The 23,092-nt window shown below is 41.6% G+C and overlaps 1 protein-coding gene across 1 annotated transcript in view; it reads left to right on the forward strand.

The window, feature by feature from the left end:
• CACNA2D3 (calcium voltage-gated channel auxiliary subunit alpha2delta 3) overlaps window positions 1–23,092 on the forward strand; it is a 197,770-nt gene that overhangs the window by 11,503 nt on the left and 163,175 nt on the right. The window contains exon 3 of the mRNA XM_053470058.1: window positions 3,722–3,733. Coding sequence (XP_053326033.1) covers window positions 3,722–3,733 — 12 coding nt within the window. The remainder of the gene's footprint in view (window positions 1–3,721; window positions 3,734–23,092) is intronic.

The raw sequence follows: 23,092 nt of genomic DNA on the forward strand, positions 1-23,092 counted from the left end.
AGAGGAAATTATGGGTTTGGGTCCCAACGGGCAGAAGCTGAGGCTGGAAAAAAATGTTTCGTTTCCGCTAATGTCCTCATTACAACTAATAGCAAAATTTTAAAAGCAACAAAAATATGTAGTGTTTACAATGTCTTATAAGTTACTAGCCAAATGGAGGCCATGTATCTCGATCATGAATGGAAGCAATCAAAGGGGGATGAATGCAGGCGCTCAATGCTCCAACCATTTTAAGCCACCTCTAACATGGCGGCATTTCTGTCTCCAGTCAGTCAGTGGCCACCCATTACCATAAATTCACTCATTTTAATGGAAAAACCATTGGTTTCCTTGAGAGGAGATCCTGAAAGGTTGCCGTGATGGGCAATGAGCAACTTAAAGAAGTTTCCATAATAGAAGCCCAAACAGTGCCTTGGACGACATTTCTTTGGAAGGGAAGACATTTTATACACCGTGCTTCTGTTGGTGTCAAAACCCCTAATTTAATGATTTTGTACTTTTCCGACCTATTACGCTAATCAAAAGGGCGCCATTGCTGAGATTACGCTTTGATCTACGAGTGATGGCATTCGCTTCCCCCAGCGATGTAAATGTAATTTGAATAGACCAGCCATTTCTAATCTGCTCGTCTGTAATTGCTTACAGGTACCAGAATATTGAACGCAACGTCAGTGATTTCAGGGCCGGCATGGAAACGCATGCTGGATGAATTCTATCTCTCCTCTATTAGTATAAGCCAGCGAGTAGATCGAGTGATGATATATCACTCCTTCACTCAAGATATTAAAACTCAAGCATTACTCGGTGGTGCGTGAAGGCTATCTTTTCAGCAGGGGAAATAGGATGCGAAAAGGGGAGGGCAGGCGGTCTGTACAATTCTAGAAGACGCTGAAAGACTCATGGATCATGTCCTCCCTCGTAGGTCAGCGCAGTTTGCCTCTCTCCAGCAACCAAGAGGTTAATGGGTGTGAAATTGATACATTGCAATCAAAGTGGAATGTCGTAGGGTCGTACGGACGGATTACTCGCTGTTAGTGGCCGTGTATCGGGGAAGAGACATGCTTTTTATGTCGTCGAGGGCTATAAAGATGCCAACGTGAATTTTATTCTTTCTCTGTAACCTCTGCGGCAGCATCGCAGTAAACGGCTTCTACCGGGTCTTCGGCGCCGCCAGGCCCGCAGCATACAATTGCCTTTAAATGGGCATTGATGTTGAAATATATGTCTTATTGGGTAAAGGAAGACACGTTTTCTCACTAAAAACCGAATTATAAGAAAACAAAGCCCTGGGAAATAAACGTATTTCACCAATGAAACCCGAAACAGAATGTTGACCTTGATATAGTTTCGATACAGCAGAGAAAATAAAAAGTTGGGTTCACTAAGACGTAGTAGAATTTTTTTTTGTGATTAATAACTTTTCAGGAAATAACACAAAATGGATGAAAAGTATTTATATTTGCCCAAAATGGCTTCCTTGTTTGGCACCCGTTTGCATCTTGTTTGATGAACAGTAGAGATCAAAATGGCTTATTTTGTATCCATTTGTATCTCGTTCTATGTCCGGCGGAATATATTCACAAAGAAATATATGAATATCGCGCAGGATCATACGTCTCTCCACTCAGCTGAATAAACTTCTGCGTCATGAACGCCCATAAACAAAATAAAATGGAATTTCTAAGATACTCATTACTTTCTTGTCACATTGATAAATGTCACATTTAACAGACCACAGATTTAAATATATTCATTTAAGGCATTTGGATCCAGAGGGAGAGATAAAGGAAACACTAAATTAGTCAATTAAGGTTTCACTGACAACCAATTCTTCTGAACTTAGCAGCAAATTTCTTGCTTGTATGCGGAATTTCAATTCTGTTACTACGTCTAAAAAATTGTCTAAAAATCACGTTATAGGAGATTCTACCACTAAGATGTGAAAAGAGAGAAAACGAATATTTATATTTCCCAGATACATTATTCTTTCCCCATTCTCTTATTATGATGCGTACTTGTGAGGTCACATGGTCTTGGCACTATTGTGTCAGAGGGGTATTTAAAGCACCTCTGATGTAGCGTCCGGTCGTTATTAAATAGCGGCCATTCCTTTAAGACACAGGTAGTGGGGTTGGTTATCTATGAAGATTTTTATTTTGGAAGAGGTGAGCTTTTCCTATTTTAATTGCGATGGGAAGCGACCGCGATGTCTTCATTGGTCAATTGCACCAAATCGAGAACAGCGATACTGCAATTAGATCTCAGCTAATAATTAGCTTGCGTTGGTTTTGCAACCATATTCTTCTAACGCGACCACGCGTTCACCCCGTGCCCCAGAGGATACGCTCCTTCAAGACAAAGAACTTACGGAGACGGCTTACAAGAAACCAACATGTATAGAGTACGGCGTACGAGTCACAAATACCTGCAAGACCTCAAAGATTTGGGATTTAATATCGTGAACGGTTGAACGGTTATCCTTAAGAGATAGACTTGGTTGGACTTCTCTGGTCTTCTCTGAGTTTAATATGGCGCTGGATAGACAGGATTTCTGGTAAATATGGTCAAATTGGAACCAAATCCGAATGGCGATTGCTCAATTTTTAATAATAATATTTACTCTTAATACATAAACTCGAGTGTTTTATTATTAAATTATTTTAATTGTTTTGTGATTGTAAATCCTAAAAACAAAACAAAATAATGACCACAGGAATTGATAGCAGTGATGTGAATGGCGTCTGAATAAACGTTAGTAAAAGTTTTTCCTTTTAATATTTCATGTGTTTTGGTGCAATTCACGTTACTCACAAAGTTAGTTATGGAAACATTCCCCCCCCATTTTTAAATATTTTTAAGCTGGTGTACTTCATAGTAACCCTGTTATTCATTCTAATTTTCACAAGGTGGCAGCATCAAAGAAAAGCCAAGTTCCGAAAATCATTAAATGTGGGAAATTTGAATAAAAAAATTAGAAAACGCTCCTCTGTATCGCTGTTTTGTAATAAAGTGGAATGAAATGTAATTTATAGATACAAAAAAAACGAATAAAAACAAACCTGGGAATCTTTATTTTTGCTCCTGAAATATTCCCGCGGCAAAGATGTGATTTATGGTTGAAATTCCCTGTTGAGATCGCTGCCATTTCTCTCTCGCCCGCCGTCATCAATTTCTGCAAAAGACCAAAATATATCAGAACCAAACAGATGCCCGGCTCGGTAATTCCAATAGAAAGACGTCGCTTTTGTTTCAATTTCTTGTGCTTTTTAACGTCAATGTGTCATTTCTAGTGACATCCATGAGCTTCCGTCTTGTAGTTTCCTTGGCAGGAGAAAGCGGCCAACGCTCCGCTGTATAATTATGTAAAATCCATGTGGTCGGTGCCCTGTTTCCAGCATAACACCAATTTCTTTTTATGTGGGGTTTTCCCTAGAGAATGTGTAAATAAAAACCAAATAATTCCAAATTATGATTTTCTCCCATTTTTCTATAAAATTTTTAGTTCTTATAAAGAGGAGTTGGTTGAATTTGTGCTTCCATTGTGGGCTCAATCAAATCTACATAATCCTGTGTATGGTTTTTATTGGCAGTTACAATTTATGACATCATACGATCAGTTATGTCACTAGACGCTGATGCTATGATGTATTCTGCTTTTCTCTGTTGTGTCTGTAGGTTTGATAGACATTAACCTGTCTTCTTTTTCTCCTTTCTGCTGCAGAGCGTCTTCACGGTGAGTAAAATTCACTTTTTAACAATTTCCAGTGACTATTGTTGGTTTTAAATAAACAGCAGAAAACCCCCAACTGTCATGTTGGGAAGCAACGGCCCAATAATGGGAGATTCAGCAACGACGGCCATCATGTCAGCGAGTATAGTCTAGTAACAGAATGGCAACCACGCAACTGATCTGGTTTTATTTTATTTTTTTTTAATATATATTTTTTAATAAAAATGTCATGGTTAGAACCAAGAATACTTTATATGGTACATTTTGAGTTTAATTATGTGGATAATATGAGTCTCCACCAGACATTATCAGACTTTTCATATTAGTAAGGTCTACAGAATCGTCATTCTAAAGTTACAACGTATCTCCTGGAGGTTCCAAAAATTCCAAATGGATACATTTCCACGTAGACCTTTTATTTTCAGGGTAATCAATGACGTAAGACTAGACTGAGATATGATGAAGGTTTTATACATAAACAGAAGCCAGAAACACAATTTCTCAATAATTTCATCCCCCCCCCCCAAATGGAGCACTATCCAGCGTGGCTACAGGTGGTTTTATAAGAAAACATTAAATATTAAATATATAACGTGCTCCATGGTCATGAAGTTTAGGAGTTTGAAGCTGCAGAATATTTTTCTCTTATCTCTAATCTTGGTAACAACTGTGACAATGCGAAATTATCGTGCCAAAAACCTGAATCTGTTCAGATTCCTCGCGGAGATTATTAGCGTCTCAACCTGAAAGCGTATAATAAAGAATTATCACAACGTGTACCCTGTCTGATGATTTACTGTACGAGTGGCAGCAATTGGCTAATTCTGCGCGGAAGGTAGCAATTTTAATTATATTAGAGCAAGAATTTGAATATATTGTATATTTAATATGCGCAAAGAATCTTTGGAAGCATTTTTCTTCCCATTACCCTCATGATCCAATTATTTATAGACGAGGGAGTTCGTGCTAAATTGATAAATGTATTCTTGATAAAACGTGACTTGTAGCGGCACCTTGCCTGCGACGGCTGACAATCTGATCCCAGGGTATTGTCTGCTGGCCTCTCATGTCTTGGTTTATTCATTGGCTGAATGTTCCGAGGTATGATGTCATAACCCAGCACCCTCAGCCACTATCAGCAGAGACTGGCAGTTTCATTTTGGAATAACTGTTTCTGTTCCTTCAAATTGTTATGAACCGCTGGTTGTCTCTTGTTTACGAATCGTGCGATGCTGCAACATACATCAATAAATAGTAAACACTTACCCCAATAAGGAGAATGTTCCCTGGGGCAAATGGTGTCACAAGCAGGCCCGGACTGGCCATCTGGCAAATATTCAGTGGGGTGCTGGCCGACAGCTCGATACACCGACCCTCTCTGCCGCTCCAGCAGAGATCGGCAGCAGCCTGACCGTAGCTTTAATTCTTTAAGAAATGTTTCCATACCTTCAAGCTATTATGTCATGCTCTACTTCTGCCCTGTTTGCCCATTGTACAGTGCTGCAGAATATGATGGCGCTATAGAAATCACTAAATTCAAGTACTTGCCCCACCAAGAGGAAGGTTTCCTGCTATATATGCTAAACCACCAGCGGAATAGGGGCAGAGGTCCAGATACTGCCCCTATATATAGACCCCACGGCATTATTCCACTCTCCCCGGGGCTTACGCTCTAAATGATTATTACTTAAGGATTGCAGTTATCCTGCAGTTACAGACCGCAGCTTGAGACAGGTAATTACACCTTCAGACCTGTCTGTCCCAGCCGCCAACTGCGGACATGAAATATAAATAAAAAAAGCTACGTTTGTGACTTCTATGACTTTAACGCTAGAACAAAATAGGGTTAAAAAATCGCAAATAACCGCTATCTGAGCGTTAAACTCCTCTGTAGAATCCGCTGGTATTTTCTAAGCAAATGAAAGTCGAAATATTTCCGTTTGTGAGTAAAGCTTCGCCCTCGGGGACACGTCGGAGAATTGAGTTCAGACGCGTCTTTGTCCCGCTGCACGGCGAGGTCGGGAAGGCCGGATCGGCGCGTTAACGAGAAGTTTATTTCAGGCGATATATTCAGTAAATATGCAAATAAATGTCAGCGACCATAAGGAAGCTCGATAATTAATAAAATGTAGCGTCATCCTCCCAAACATCGCAGCGACCCCGGATTTAATCAGAGACCCTACCACCTCGTCACGGCAGCCGGCCATCTGTCAGACGTCGATTCCGAGATCACAGCGAGCCAGCGATCTCACCGCATCTGTGATTCATCTGCACCGAGGACTCGGACGGAACAGAAACTGTTTTGCATCATTTAGAAAGAAATCTTTAAAAATATTTTCATCGTTTGAGAAAACGCAACGCACATTTTTTTTAAATTAGATTTTTTATCATAAAAAGTAACATTATTTTTCTTAAAACATCCAATTGGCTTTTTTTCTGGGGTTCACATTCATGTAAATCCATCTTCATGGAAATGATAGAGAAACAGCACAAGACGTTTCTTTGGTTTCTATGTAAACAGCCTATCAATGAGCATCTTTATGTCACGTGACAATTTAGTGTTCCCGGCAAAAAAAATCGAATGAGATTTTACAAGACGAAAGAATATCCAAGAAGGATTCGGATATTTAGCAAGAATTATGTTTCTGATGGTTGTTATCTCATTATACAAAACGCATTATACAAATCCTGAGAGCCACACACATACTGGGTGCAATTTTCTCCCCAGTATTCCCGCAGAAGGGTGGTAAATAAGTGGAACAGTCTCCCAGCAGAAGTGGTAGAGGGTAATACAGCGAGGGGTATTAAACATGCATGGGATAGACATACGGCTCCTGAATCTAACACGAGACCAACGACTGATTAAGGTTTGAGTCTTTACAGCAGAAGAAACGGGCGACTAGACGGGGGCCGGATGGGGCCGATCTGCCAGCGGGTTCTGTGTAACCCGCGGTATCCTTAGCTTCACATGTTTGGGAATTCAGTCTCAAATACTACAGTGAAGTATTATCTTTAAATCAAATAATTATTTTTTGGTAACTTTTGGGCAAAAACAATGTTACAAAAAGTAGCAGCTTATCCACCGAACTTAACCCTCGCAAACCTGAGTGAAATCAAACTCTTTCCCAAATCAAACAAGGCTCTACTTTCTTGCCAAAGATGCTGCGCGGACGCCTTGATTCTAACAGATAGGAATATTAATTTATACGCAATCGCACGTTTCTGCTAAGAGTGGAAACTACAGAAGGAACCCGTTGTCATAGCAACCTCCGATGACTCTCAATGTGGAAGATTGGCAAAGCTATAATAATTATACATCAGCTGAAACTTATTTAAAAACAATGGCTCTTAGGCGAGGTAATTGTGTTGTGCAGCCTGACATCCCTTTGATCCAAATGAACGTTTCAGAGATAATTTTCTGAGATCGGAGGAAGACGAGGAGCGATGTTAAAGAAGAAAAAGAAAACTCGAACCTCTTTTTTCTCAGTGTTTTGACTGCGTTTTTGCCATAAAAAAGGTTGGTTAGTCTCTTTAACTCATAACCTCCCTTCTGGACAAGTAAAATAAATGTTATTCGGCAATAATTATAGGCTTTTAGGTCATGCGTGGCCGCGGCCCACCAATATGGCTGCCAGCGCCAAAATACAAAACGCTAATTTACCCAACTCCAATTATCAAGGAATTAACCCCTGTGGCATAAAATAATAATGGTAATAATACTGCTACTACTAATTATTATTATTATTAATATTAATATTATTACAATAAATATATTATGAATAAAATAACTTATTTATAACAAAATGGCGTATACGCCTAATTTTACTTTCCTACTGTAAGCACGAATCTCTAAGTCTAATGTTTCAGTCATCAGGTTTATACAATGTAACAAAAAGAGCCACAATTGTAACATATTTCCTTTTTTCTTGTAACTTTTGGTACTACTTTCATTAATGTTAATAAAGAGAAAACAAAACACCAATTTATACAACTTGTATTTTTCATACTTAATTCCCTACTTAACATTTAACTGAAAATTAGCGTGTTTGCATTATTTTCTATTTCTTTATTTTTTATTTTTAAAGTGGAAATGATTTTTCGAGCAACAAGCTTGTTAAATAAATAAAAAGCCGAATTACAATAATAACTTGAGTGTAGAACAAGCCGGGGTGAGAACCGCGACGTCCTCGGACATTTGTAGGGTTTAAATTAAAATTTCACTGTATTCGATATTAGATTATGGAAAAACCTTACAAAAAAAATCATGTCGCGGGCTGGTAAAGCCGCCATGAAATTAGCCCACGCGCAGACAGGTCCTGGACGGGCCAAGCCGGTCTTACGCGTCCGCTGCTAATCATATCCGGACGATTTCATTCGGACGATAAAGTCTTTCATGTAATTTGCCATGAAATTACAGATTATGTTAACGCTTTAACGTTAGTTGTTTTTTTTCTCTCCGAGCTCCTCCAGAAACGCTCCCCCCGAGCCTAGAATGAGGTAGCCTAGAACGTCCGCAAGCAGATATTGGAACGGAAATGTTTGTATCTTTTGTTGTCTTTATTACAAATCGGCTTGGATTCTGGGGTAAAAGGAACGCCGCGAACAATAGTTATACGGCGCTTATTGTGCGAGAGGATCTAGCGGGGGGACGTCATTAATCAAACTGTCAGGTGGAACACGATAGGCCTTATTTACGGTACGAGGAGGAATTTCGACAAAGAAATTGGAAATACGCGATGAATAGACATTTGACACCAATTACTCCGATGACATTAATCACCAGATTCCTTTTCAGCAGCAAACGCGAGATGAGAGCTCGTAAAATTAAATAAAGTTTTGCGGCAACGCGGAGGGTAAATGCTGTTGGTATCCAGAAGGAGAGACAACAGAGATCAGAGCTGGAGGGGGTATTAAGGCAAGTTCTGAAACTAATCGGTAGCAGCGGGGTTAATGAGCTCCTTGGGAGGCAGAGATGCTGTCAGGAGCCACTTCACCGAGGCTAATAAGCAGTAGGGGAGAAGAAAAGGTCAAGATTGCGCCAAAACGGGCTATTTCTGGATGCTCTTTTCCCCTTCAGTCCCAGCGGTGGCTTTCGCTTCCCGGCACAGAGATAAATCGTATTTATCCAGATGTCCAAAAATGATTTTCACTCGCAAAGTAACGGCGTCCAGCAAAGAGGCCTCGGCCTGTGAGCGTCGCGCCTCAGCTTTGATTTGAAACGCTTTGCTCCTTCCCTGACTCTCTAATAGTTTAACGCGACGCGACTTCCCGCGGGTTACTCCTAGAAGAACGCTTCCCCTTCGCGTTTCCACTGAAGACGAGAGCCAAAGACGCGGCTCTTACAGGAGGTTCGGACTCTTTCCACCGGTTTGGGAATGCTGTATCTAGATTCAGATGCTGCAGGAATGAGGGTGGGCTGGGGGTCCACGAGACGACATGCGCGAGTTCATAATGCTTACAGGTCCTTCGTTAAAACGTCCATCACAAAGCTTGGTCCCCCAAAAAACCCACCCAATCATTATTCAACATGTGGAACCCACCAATCAGAATGTCAATAATTACCCCAAACTAAAGTAACTTAAAAACACCAAATTATTCCTCATAATATCACCGACTCAGCTCGGCAATCACGATAATGATTCATTATATCAGCTGAGGGAGACGTGGTGGAGCGGCCCCCGCAGCTTGGCAGGACATGGGACGCCGGAGATGGAGACCTCCTCCATTACATCGCACGGATCTGTATTTCTGGCCTCGTTTTATTTGATTACGGCGCTAATCCAGAGGTTTCAGCCTCGGCGTTCGGCAGAGATGTCCACTTAGCGGCTGACACTTATCTTGTTAATAACGTTTACCGGCGAGTCCCTTCCGTGGAAAACGTTCTGTTTAATAGAATCAGCCTTCATCAGTCTGCGGTCAATACCAGAGGGTCTGCGGCCTCCATCTCATCAACACCGGCAGGGAGATAATGCGACTCATAATTACCTCCAACACAACTCGGACTCAGCAATAAATGACTCCAAACATTAAATGCCTAAAAGAAAACAAGAAAAATGCAACGGATCGGAATCAGTCATTTATTTTAATGAAAAAAATAATACAATTGGTGAAAACTGTGTGAAGGCAAGAAGTCATTTCCATGCTGTCCTGTGGTAAACAATAGAATGGCTCGGTCTAAGTCACCCAGATGGACACTCTAACGAATGGAAGTCTATAGAGGAAAGGACTTTGTTAACAGATGATTAACGACGCGATGATCGTCTGCTCCGTGACACAGGAGCCGGAGATGCCCACGGGCCGTGTTATAATGCTCCCTTCATGAGCGGGATCCCTTATATCAAACATTGCGAGTAAAATCACTCAGAAAGTCTCTTAATTCATATATCGCTGAGACGGAAACAATGTTTCTTGTAGGGGAAAAGTTTAGTCCTCCCCACTCATTGCCTTGAGGACATAACCTTCAACGCGTTGATACAATAACATTATCTCCTAATTTCTCTAATTAGTGATTGTTGCTCCGAATGCCTTCTAAATGGTTAAACGGGAACGGATTAGAGGAAAGATGTAATTAAACATTTGGGGGCAAGCAATTTGTTGTTAATTTCCTGGAACTGGTGTTAACCCATTGTGCGCAGATTCACAGGAAAGGAACCCGCCTAGTCTGTGCTTTACGATCATTGTAAGGGTTAGCTTCATGAACATCTGGAGCTTTCCGGAACTCTACATGTACTACTTCCACTGGGAGGCTCTTCCAGGTATCTACTCCGCTTCTCCGCTTTTGTTGTCATACATATTCATAGGAAACCACACCCCCACTCAGCCAGGCCGTGGCTGCAATGATGGGAGTTGTAGTCCAGCAAGAAGAAGAAGTAGACTTTCCCATGAGAATGCGAGACGAGCGTTCTAGAATAGAACGTTACCGAAATACCGTAAATATTTACTTTATAATAATTACTAAATGTATCCATGCGATATTTTCACAGATTGGGAAATATTAGCAGAATAATAGCAGAATTTGTGTAAATATAAAACCTGCCCTATTTTCAGAAGCCGCCGTCAGGAGCAAACATTACTATCGGAGGTTGTTTGACACGGCGTCATTTCCACCGCTTATCAAAACTCCTGTCCCCTGGACTTCAATTTCTGCGTTTTTATGGAAATGTAATTGACTGTCTGGATGTGTTGGGTAAACCAAAGAATCGCATAAAAAAAACATTAATAAAGAGAGAAAGCAGCTAAAATAAAGAGTCATTTTATACCAAATGCAGCGAAAGGTCATGAATATTTAGTTAACACAAAGTGTTTTAAAGGATTGGATGAACGTGGATCAGCTAAAGTTTATGGCCAATCCCATCGAGTTTAAAGCTGCCGTAAGATCTTAGCGTTTTATTGTAAATATGAGATTTGTGCATTTGGATTCGTACTAATTTTAACAAAATTCGCCAATTTCATTAATTCAGGAACATCTGAAAATGAAGAGGGACCCCCAAAAAACAAATGAAGACCAATTTTCTTTTGCATTTTTTCCCTCTCACTCTTCTTGTCATGCTCTCACTCATGCTCTCACTCACGCTCTCACTCTCACTCTCACTCTCTCTCACACATCTTCCAACCATCTCCAACAATTGCTTCCATGTCCTGGACTCCTCTTCCGCAGCTCCGCTTCTATAGCCTCTTCTTGTTCTTCTGACTTTGTCTGCTTCACTCCTCTATCTGCTCCATTAACCAGGCCTCCCGGAGCCCTTCCACAAAAGGGAGGAGCTTCTGCGCACACCCTCTCCCCAATTGGAGAAATGGGGGAGGGGCTGTCCCTGTGGCTCCTCCCTTTTGTGGAAACGCTACAGAATAATGTAGATGAATTTGTGGGGAAAGAAAGGTGAAGAAACTCTTCTCTTTCTCCGCGAATCCTTCTGCAATATTCTGGCCTCTTGGAGAACTTCCACAAAGGGGAGGAGCCACGGGAACACCCTCTCCCCCATTTCTCCAATGGAGAGAGGGTTGTATGCAGAGGCTCCGCCCTTTTGCTGAAGTGCTCCGGGAGGCCTGGTTAATGATCTCATCCATCTTCCCGATAACTCCTAGACGTCAGGGGTTCCTAAACTTCTACCTGGCGTTTTCTGTGCTTATTGTAATGAGCAATGCAGCAGTTAAACTAAGACCCTTTACCAAAAAATATATTCATTTGTTTAAAAAAGTTAGTGCGACATTTACACACCTTTTCTGTGCTATAATAATTAGGGTTACGTTCTCTTCGTGGTCAAAAAACGAAATGTTGGAGACCAGAAACCGGAAGATCTGAAGAGCGCCTCAAGAACCCAAATCAGCCTCCTCCATTAATACAAAAAACCCTTTAATCCATAACTTTGAATTTTGAACTTTGCATGTGAAACGTCACGGGTCATTTTACAGGCTTTGTAGCCGAACCCTTCGAAGGACTCGTCCAAACTTTACAGCCGATCCCCACCAAGTTCTGTTTACGGCAGAACTTTACCCGGCTTCAGCGTCTGGATAAAAGTCCATCTGTGTGGAGCAGATAAGAGCCTTTTCCTCGCTATTTGCCGTGGTTCTAATCACACGCGTTTTTATTTCGCCCGCTGGATTAGCCGTATGCGGGGTTTTTAGGCTCAGCTGCGCGTTCCGCGAACTGTTTTGGAAGATTGGCTACTTAAGCCACCAGCCAAGGCTCGATAATAGCATAAAATAATACAACATCAGCACTAAATAATAGAAATAGCTCGCTCCGAAGGCCGAAATGTCGTAACACCAAAAGGACACCGAGAAATGGGCTCGCCAGCATGCGCTGTGCTGTAATTTGAGTCCGCGAGGGGTGGCGAGCTGCGCTTTTCTATAATGTTACCGTAATAAGGCCGGGGAAATTGCATTTCAATTTTCTATTCTGCCTCTTAGCCGGATGCCTTTTTTTTTTTTTACTCTTTTATACAAGAAAAAAGTAAGTGACATAATGATTATGAAGTCTGCCATTTTCCAGGAAAAAAGAACTTTTAAAAAAAGCACCAAATGGATCATTTTTTTGCTCTACATTTAATAGGAGCCCTTTTCCCTCGTGTGAATAATGCGGGATTTTAACAATTCGGACAAACAGTTCATATCACACTTAGTCGGGAAAAAGGCTTCATTTTTTTCTTATTAAAACCCACGGTTATAATAATTCTGACCTTTGAAGTCCAAATATCTCAAGCGCCAAAAGTCAGATGAAGTCCGTAATGCGTTTTCTCAAAAAGACGCGGGTATCGGCAAATAATAACTTAAATCATTTGGATTATTTTTGTTTTCTATTTACCTGAAGAAATGTTCTATGATCGCAATCGCCCGTAATATAGAATATTTTTATGCAGACCTGATTTATCGGGATGCGAAAAGAAACTTTTAGTGTAGTTGTTACATTGTAACGATTCAGCAGTAATTGGATTTATTTGTAAATTATAGACTTTGCTGAATTTGCCTGAAGCTGAACCGATTTTCTGTAATGTGTAATATTGTAACACATTCGCCCAGATGTGTGGATTACCCAGGGCCGGACTGGGGGCCAAGAGGCGGCCATGACACTTTAAGGCCGGATATGAGCAGCCGCAGCTCACGGGACCCACTAGCCCGGTCCTGGTATTACCTGTGAGACCCTATAGAGTATTATTTATGCCTCTATATAAAGACGTGTGGCAGAGAATGGGTTAAAGCCATTTATTTCCCTGGATGTTCCGATAAATAATAATATCATTTCACCGCCATCGCGTTTCTTTTTAGCGTTCGGCTATTTGTTTAAAAAAAAATTAAAAAGTGAAAACCTCACAAAAAAACAGAAAAAAACGAGAAAACCCAGTTTTTAGCGTGTAGCACACACCGTCTAAATGGTTTCATCGCCAGCGGGTGTTTGAATTACAGTCCAAAGTCAGCTCTCGGTGTCCTGGGAGGAATAGTTTTAGCGTTTGTCACCGAGATGGTCCCGGAGCGGCCGTTTGGGAGCGTTTGGGAAATAATCATTTCCAGCGAAGCGTAGAGATCTCGTGATTCGCATCGCAGAGCCGGTTTATTGCTGCCGAGTCAAGGGTCCTTCCGGTGCGAAAACAGCAGAAACGGTGCCTGAAATCCAGACTGAGCGTGAAAGTTACCATTTATGATTATATTTCGAATACATCGGGGGGGGGGGGATTCGCTGCAATGATCTGATTGGCTAATAAATGCACGGGGTCTCCCAGCTGAGTAAACAGCAACCATCCTACATATTTCGTGATACAATTTATACAGAATCATCTATAAAATATATTGTTCGTAAATGAAAGTGATAATTGATTGGAAAGATCACAAAGATAGAATTATTTGTAACTTTACTGGGAGGGTGGTAGATAAGTGGAACAGCCTCCCAGCAGAGGTGGTAGAGGGTAATACAGTGAGGGTATTAAACGTGTATGGGATAGACATACGGCTCCTGAATGTAAGACGAGACCAACGTCTGATTAAGATTTGAGTCGTTACAGCAGGAAAAAGAATAAAATATAGTATTTACTCGTGGATTTGATGCCAAGATTGGGGGAGTGGGGAGAGAGTTTAGGAAGAGGAGGCAGATGGGGGGGGATAGTATTGGGGTAGCGCATGTTTTAGAGGAACTTCTATCTGTATGCAGAACGGGCTGTAATACCTTTGTTGACCAGATCATCAGAGGGGGCAGTATGGAGCATCACGGAGACCATCCGAAAATTCATGATTGGGGGGAAATTTTACGTCCAAATTGTATTTATTTTCTGCTATTACGTTACTATCTCAGCTTACGCCGAGTCCGGCTTTAGTGAATTTTTTTCATCACATGCACCGTGTAGTAATCGCAATTAAGGTCAGTTAAGGTTTTAAACGTCACATTTTATGAAAGAATGCGATAAAACAATTCTCCCTGATTGGTTATTTTTTTTATAATTACATTTGCATTTCAAGAAAGTTCTTTCAAAGTTGGAACGAAGAGACAAAAAAAAAAAAAGGAGCCTCTTCTTATCTTAATATATTTATTAGGGTGAAAGCGATGGGGCAGAGAAGGGTTTATTAAGAGACGTTTTCATAATGGCTCCTTTTTAACAATAATAAAATGTAAAAGGAACATTTTAAAGACGATCACAATCAATCCCGCTTTATTCAGACTGTAAAGTAATCACCTGACACTCTAATTGCTAAAGGCAGCTAAGAAAAGCCTCCAGTGCGTCGGCATAATCAGGAGCCGGAATCTGCATAAACGCTCTCTCTCGCGCAGGCATAAATGGTCTGAATATTAATTATATTACGCAACCGAAATAAAGCAAAAAAAAGAGAAAAATAAACAGAGTTTTATTTAAGAAAATGTCTTGGAAAAAAAACTGTAACCATTTACATATCATTCTGCTAGTGAAATGGGTTGAAAAAAGGGGGAAATGGGCCCTGGCTGCTCTCATATATAGAATTTAAGTATTTTTTTTAAATGATTGTGAGCTTGACATGTAGGATAGTCTACCGGGAGAGGCAGCCAGCTACCCCCCAGCTACCCCCAGCATTTTCATCATGACTGGATCCTTTGTCTGTTATAATTATAAAAATATATATTTTAAATGAACCACTATTTTGGTTTAACTGCTTTAAACTCATAAAGTATTATTTGTGACTGAATGTTTTTAGTTAAAGGCGGTAACTTTTATTGGGCAAATATAGAAAAAGTCATATAAGATTTTAGGACCTTGGAGGTCTCTTCTTCTCAGTTGGCCAAATATAAGATACCCCCTCTGCCTAAAGACCCCCTCGTCATATAACTACTCCCAAACAGCTTTGTTTTATGTGTAATATGGGAAATAGTCCCCAGTATGGTTATTATGAACGATGTCATCAGTCATCATGATGTCATCAGTTACATCATTAAACAGTTGTATCACCGTAGAATATTCTTCGGGCCGTACGATTGGTTGCGATGCCAATTCCAGTTCTTTAGGGAATGATTTATTCCTTAATCTTGTGACTTAATCTTGATTTTCCTCGAAGAAGAAGCGATCCCTGATAACGTCATTGAAGCTCAACGTTTTGGGGAGAAGATGGTGGAATCCCGAAAATCCAGGAGCGGCCTTTGTTTTTTTTTTATTGTTTTTTTGTAGACTTCGTTGTTCTGACTCTATGTCATTAGTCAGCATTTTTGGTTAAATGCACTTTGTGTAAAATCAATAAAACGCATTACTGGCCCCGAAACGTCCCGTCCGCTGAGCGCATCGCGGTTCCTGGCTCTGAAATCTCCTTCCAGCCGCTCTCTTAACGCGGCCGTCTCTTCTCGTTTGGCTTTTTCCATCCCGTCGGCGGCTTTTCTCTGCAGTGAAGACATCGCACCCGACAGATCTCAGAACCCGTGACGTTTCACAATTATACGGAGCCGATCGCTGATCCTGGATCAATAACGCATCTTTACATCTTATAACGAAAGCGGTGAATTTGTGGTTAGAGGGACAATAATCACTCGTAAAATCTCTAAGAAAGAAGCTTCTTGGGGTTGGCCAGAAAACGCTTTAGTGAATAAAAAACCTGTAGAAACAGAGATCATTTCTGGCAAATTCCCCTTTATCTGGGGCCGGCTCTCCTGTGTTAATAACTTTAATAAAACCCGGCGGTATCTGCTGTTGATTTAGAAATGACAGAAAGTGACTTTATTTTATGCTCGGGGGGGGCGGGGGGTCGTAGAACGATAATAATGACCGCTTCTGGGTGTTTGTAAATATCTGTAAAGTGTGCAGAGAACGAGCAGGTATTGTTTAAAAATCAATTTAGATGAAAAATGTCACACGAAGCCGAGCTATGTGGGCGTTCAGCGTCGGTTCCGCTGGATTTAGCAGCTCTTTCCCTCTAGAAGCGAACGGCGAGCGATGATTGATTACCGCGCCGCGCTGATCTCAGGCCTGAGTTTGTCGCTCATCTGACATCCATCAACGGTTCTTTGGTCATCTCTCCCTTCCTCTCCCTTCCACTCCTGTCCTCTCCCTTCCTCTCCCTTCCTCTCCCGTCCTCTCCCTTCCTCTCCCGTCCTCTCCCTTCCTCTCCCTTCCTCTCGGCGGTCGGTGTTCCGTTGAGTTTCTTTGTCCCGTTCCTGGATCCGGACCCCCCATATCTTTTCATATTCCGAAGTTTTGGGGGGAAGACGCTCACTAAAAGTATCCCCAAATCCCCCAAATCCCCCATAAGAATAATATCTGGATTAATGGGCTTCACTTATAACATAATTGTAATAATAATTTATTATAATCATCCAATAATATAAAAAGAGTATTTTATGGAAATTGGTGATTTTATTTGCACAAAGTGCCCACTGCAGGAAGGCCAGAAAAAAAGTAAAAAATATATAATTTTTTTTTTACGTTTTCTTTTCCTTCCCGTGTAATCGTGGAATATTCCGGTCTTACAAACGTTCGTCCCGGACTCATTTCATCCATGTGCGGTTTCTCAGCTTCTCGCAGTCAGCCAAACGCCCCCCCCGAGGAGAAGTAGCCGTTGCGGCAGCGGGAAGCCATCGCTCCCAGGGCTTCGGCAGGCGCATGTCAAGCGATTCCCTGCCTGCCTGACGGTGCGTCTGTTACCGGTCACGAGATGTGTCACAGATATAAAAACCGCACGGCGCTCGCTTTCCAGATTTTATATCCTGAAAACCAGACATATTTGGTGGAATTCGCTGGAACTTTTTGCTCACGAATACAGAGCCCAACGGGGAGCGAAAAATATTCCCAACTCCAGAAATATTCTGTGCCGCGCACGTTGTATCCCGTGAACGTTCCCCGGGGATGAATGGCGCGTTGGAGCGATGGTTGAGGTGACGGCGAGGAGTTACCCCACGGAGCCGCGTTTCCAAAAACATTTAGTGTTGTTGGCGTGACGCCTCCGCTCGTTGCCGTAACAATCCTGCGCCCCCCCGTCACCGAGTGCTGTATGAGCAGCCACCGTAAAATGAGCTTTCCCCGCGCCGCGCGCCTCCTCACCCAGAAGCGATGTAATAACAAATAGAATTAGATTCTCTGATTAACACCGCGCGGGGTAATCATTTTAGGTGTTTGCGGAGGATTTTGCAGACGTTGGCATATTTTTTTCTTCACGTTTTTAGAAGTTGCGCCGGGTTTTCCTTGCAATCAGTCAACTCTTCATGCAAATGTAATTCTGCGGCAGTTATAAGCAACGGAGCGGAACGATCCGGTCAACGGGTAATTGGCGAGAACTCTGCGGAGTTTTTGCTCTTATGATCGCGGGGGGGGGGGGGACCGGTCTCCGCGCAGCTCCTTGCGATTCATCCCAAACCGGCAGCCGGGTCGATGGATGTTGTAATTACTCTCACTGACGGATCATTTTATAATGGAAGTCCTTCTTATTACCATCTGAGTCAGGCCGGAGTGCGCCACAAATTCAACCTTTATGGAGATGGCGTGCGGGCGATGGACGCTTCCCATTCTCTACACCTGATTAGTTAGAAGAGTCCTTTGCTGCGTCTGCTCAGGGCCGGGGACTGATCAGAGCGGGGTTCTCATATTAACCTTTTCATTTTAAGTTTATTATAAGATTTAAGTTTGTAAGATGTTGCATTCGATGTGTTTGCGTGTGTGTGAGCGTGTGTGTGAGCGTGTCTGTGAGCGTGTGTGTGTTAGCATGTGTGTGTGAGCGCGTGTGTGAGCGTGTGTGTTAGCATGTGTGTGTGAGCGTGTGAGCTCTCTGCGCATGTACCAAACGGACAGGATCACCGTTCTGAGCTTTCTAATGGTTTCTGTTAAAACGGAGATCTTCAGCTCTGCCTTTAAATTTTTATTTTTAGAAGCATTTTCAAAATGTACACAATGAGAAAAATGACCTAAAGGGCCAAAATAATTGGGAGGAATAATTGTTATCTGTGGCTGGAAATGTCTTAATGACTTTTCCGGGAAGGTCGAGATTATATTTAAAACGGAGCTAATGGTCGGGGTGGGCTGTGGAGCAAATTATGGGTCGCCCTCAAAATGACCTCAACTGCGACCTAAAATATTCTCGAGATCCTATGTGTTACTATTTTGTACTTTCTATTTTCCTTAAAAATATGTTTTTTTTTTCATTCCCTTGATCTTTATTGGTTGGCTTCTGATTTTTTTTGTATGGTTTTGTTATCTATAATAACCGGTGCAGGACTCAGAGACAGCTCGGTAAAAATAACATTTTTGTCCCCTTTAACATTTAATATCAACATTTACAAGAATTGATTAATTCAGAAGAAAAAAATATATAGTTTTATTGGATTAACTCTAAAATATAACTCCCCGAGATGCCTTCATAAACATCACCGTTCCCAAACCTTTACGCTGCTTCAAAAATTGTGTTTCACGCAAAAAAATATAATTCAATTTTCTGAACAAAACCAAAATGTTGGATTGTGACTCTGAGCCGGCGTAAACCAAAAAAAATCAGAAGTGAAATTTAAAAGCCTGGAGAAGCTTCTTCCCAGCCAGGAAGTGACCCCCAAACCCGTTATTATGCGAGTCAATAGGTTTAAAAAAACAATTTGTTAGAATTGTGCATATTTGTTAACCAAAAATACCAAAAACGATGCATTATTATTATTATTATTATTATTAAAACCTGTTCTTCTGATTATTTTAGATCCACTTGGATCTTCTCCCTTCTACCCCAAGTTTTCTGCCTTTACCCCTACAAAAAAAATAGTTTACAAACATTTGCCCGTTATGACATCATCCGCCTTAAAACCAAAGGCTTCCTGTAGCATTTCCTGTTTTCCGTCGTTTATCAATAAAGTGAGGCGAGGATTCTCGCTTCCTTCACTTTGTGTTAAATGAGTGAAAGGATGGAGTTTCCGTCGCAAGGTCGCAGTCCTCGGAATCTCGTTCCCCGCTGCATTCTCAGTTTATAGATTTACTATCTTTAGTGAGCGAGGAGGTCGTTTACCTGAACCCCTCGGGGACGGCAATTTTTACTCCGTGATCTCTTAATGGACTTCCGCATCGAGCAAGGTCAAGGATCAAGTTCCCCGTCCTTAAACTAATATCCCGATCGTCCCGATGACTTCTCAGCACCAATTCTATGACGCGTAGAGAGGGCATTTATTACGTCACATGCACAAAAAACACGAACCGTTCATCCAAAGCATTTTAAACCAAAACCCCAAACTGTAGCCTCAATAAAATGTATATTTATATTTATATATTTTCTGATCTTGTAAAAATGTTGGTTTTGTGCCGAATGCTTGTTTTTAATTGATTTGAATGTAAATTATTTCTCAAAGAAATTGAGCTTTAAACAGATCTCATGAATTGGATTGACCTTCGACCCCAGGAACCCGAGGGCCAAGTCTGAAATAAAAAAAATATCACCCAAAGCTGTAATTAGGACTCTAGGCGCCAGGGGCAGGGTCCGGGGTCCTGTCTTGGGGATCCGCTTGGAACGGGGTGCGGAGCCTTTGATAGAGGGGAGCTCGAGCTCACCCCTCAACTAGAGGCACTTTGCGGCATCTGCCCCACGTTCCCCATGGCTGTGATAGTCCTGACCCCTAAACCCCCCACAAATCAAAGAACCCCCAACCCACTTCTATCCTAACCCCACCCATTGTAAAATAAGCCACACCCATTTCAAGCTCTCGATTCATTTGCAAGCTCTTTTTAGGGTGCTTTCTATGCTTTTGAATGAGGCATTTATGCGATCGGGGACAAGCGGGGTAAATTCTGTGAACGCGTCTTGGTTCCGAGGAAGAGTTTTTGGATTCCATTTGATGATTGGAGCAGCTGAACACTTTGTGTTCTCCGGAGATCTCTGTGAATGCAAATGATCTGTTAGTTTGAAGGAGGAGGCTCAGCTTAGTCGGAGTCTTGTAAATAATGGGAAGCGATTGCTGCGTTATCTCAGACATATGTAACATCTGTTTGACCCAGATTTCCCTGGTCTGGATACACAAATAAAAAGGTCTGCTTTCAATTTTCAAGAGGAAAAAGTGAAACGTATTGGATGAGAATGCGTTATAATTGGGTCAGAGGAATTGCTTCTGCAGACGTTTATATTTATTTTATATTATTTATCTGTATAACGTTATATACTTTATATTTATACGTTAATGGCTACTATTATTTATAATGAAAATACATTTTTGACTTTGTGAATCATGTTTAGGATATTGCTGAGAGAGTGGTAGTTAGGTGGAACAGCCTCCCAGCAGAGGTGGTAGAGTGTAATACAGTGAGGGTATTAAACATGCATGGGATAGACATACGGCTCCTGAATCTAAGACCAACGACTGATTAAGGTTTGAGTCTTTACAGCAAGAGAGACGAGGGCCGAATGGGGCCGATCTGCTGGCGAGTCCTGGGTTTCTATTCCTTCATCAATTTAAAAAAAGCACCGTCACTGGTCCTGGGTGGCGTGGAATCCACACAATTACCTGATCACAGCACAACTCCTTTGACTTTTTCCTAAACCCACCGCAATCTGCAGGCATTTTTTTTATCACTTGAAAGCATCGATCCTGAACGCTTTCCCGTTTCGGGGGGAGGAGGGGAAATGTCTTCTACATGACTCTACGGGGACAGCACGTCACTGACAATCTTCTAACATACATTAGCATACAGATGCGATGTCACGAATCCTCTTGATATGCAGATATATCGACTCTGATCCCTTCCAGCTGACTCCACGCGACGCTTTAATCATAATGTAGTCGTGGGTTTTGGATTTCAATTTGCTGGTCCAGTGGGAATGCTGCGATAACGACATCCAGCCAGATTTATATCACCGTCTGGGTCAGAAGTGGCTACTAAATAAAACCTATTCGTAAAATTATCCAAAAATCCTTTTCTGCAGCAATTTGTACAAACAAAATTCAAATAGGCGATATTATTAATATTATTGATACTATTTTTACATTATTGTAAACTGACCTAAATTTAGTCGTTTTCCATGATTAATATCTTGGTCGGCGGCTGATTTAAAGCTCGTGAGCATTTTTATGCAGCTCCACATACGGCCACACGGGGCAGTGTAGCGCTAACAGAGTCGGTGGTTGGATACACAGAGACTAGATCCTCACTTAGGTTCCTCCACATGGATTTAAATGCATTTCATTTGGTGAGCCCCATTGAGTGTATGCTGGGGGTGGCCAGGAAATTTTGGATTTCTCCCAAATAGTCCAATTACAGTTTGTTTTTCAGCGCTTTTGCTGCTGCATTTAGCTGGGTTTTACCCCCCAGTTCCTTTCTTACGTTGGGAAGTTTACTGGTTTTGCGGTGTAGTCACCCCCAGAGCTTCTATCCCTCTCTTACAGATTTGGAGAGCGTATCTTGAAAAACAATTTGATGACAACTTCACTTTAGACAAAACGGATGCACCTGCGCAGCTACAGAGTATCCACCGTTAATGCGAGCGCCCGTATAGATGCACGGTTCTTAATAAAGGTAGCGTGTTCCGTGTTCCGTGGCTGTTCTAATGATAGCGGCTTCCATGTACTTGTAGAAGGCTGATTGTCGACGCGTTCTGCGGGATTTGCTGAATGGTTCGGATAACGATTATCGAGATAGAAGGACAGGGAATGAATGAAGTTCACAGCTAGGATTATCATTGCTGCAAGAAAATAAGACTTTGTTCTACAACAAGAATGCAAATGTATTCGGCTTTCTTCTCTGCCCCTCGCACCATCCCTGCAGGGGCTTCATTTCTAAACAAGGTAGAGACCGGGAGCCGCAGGCGCCCTGGGAACTGAATTCGTTTCGTGATGTTCTGCATTGATCTGTACGCATTATCTGTACGCCTAGGTATCTTTCTGCCTCTCCTTTCTTTTTCATGATTTAAATAGAGGGCTGGTTTATTTGTCACCGTTCCGGCCCAAAAAAGGACGTCGCCCTGACGCGTTTCCACTTCCGAGTTTGGTGAAAAGCGGGAATCTATTCAAAAGACTCGAAACGCGTTTACAAAAATAAATCCTTGAAGCGTAATTGATATTTTATGCCGTTCAGCTTTCCTGTGTAGAGCAGGCATTGTGCAGCTCGCTCAATAAATTGACTCACGGCGAGATAGTTTGGTTGTTATTTTTGATGGGGGGGTTTATGATGTGCCCCCCCATTGATAAGCTGTTACTGGTAATTTGAACTACAATTCCCAGTATGCACAGTGACTCCATATAATGGAAACAAAAAAAATAGAAATATTAGAATTCACAGCATTTTAAACAGTTCCGTCTGATCTTAAACTGATCGGATATCACACTTTTTAATAAATATGATGTAAAACTGGGAGACCTGAAAGAATAATTAATTTTCCACATTCCAGGTTTTCGAGAATAGGTTTTATTTGAACTTTAGAGGCTGCGCTTTCTTACCTTTAATTCACCGTAATGAAAATCAAAAATGT

Source organism: Spea bombifrons, chromosome 6 (genome assembly GCF_027358695.1).
Source record: "Spea bombifrons isolate aSpeBom1 chromosome 6, aSpeBom1.2.pri, whole genome shotgun sequence".
NCBI lineage: Eukaryota > Metazoa > Chordata > Amphibia > Anura > Pelobatidae > Spea > Spea bombifrons.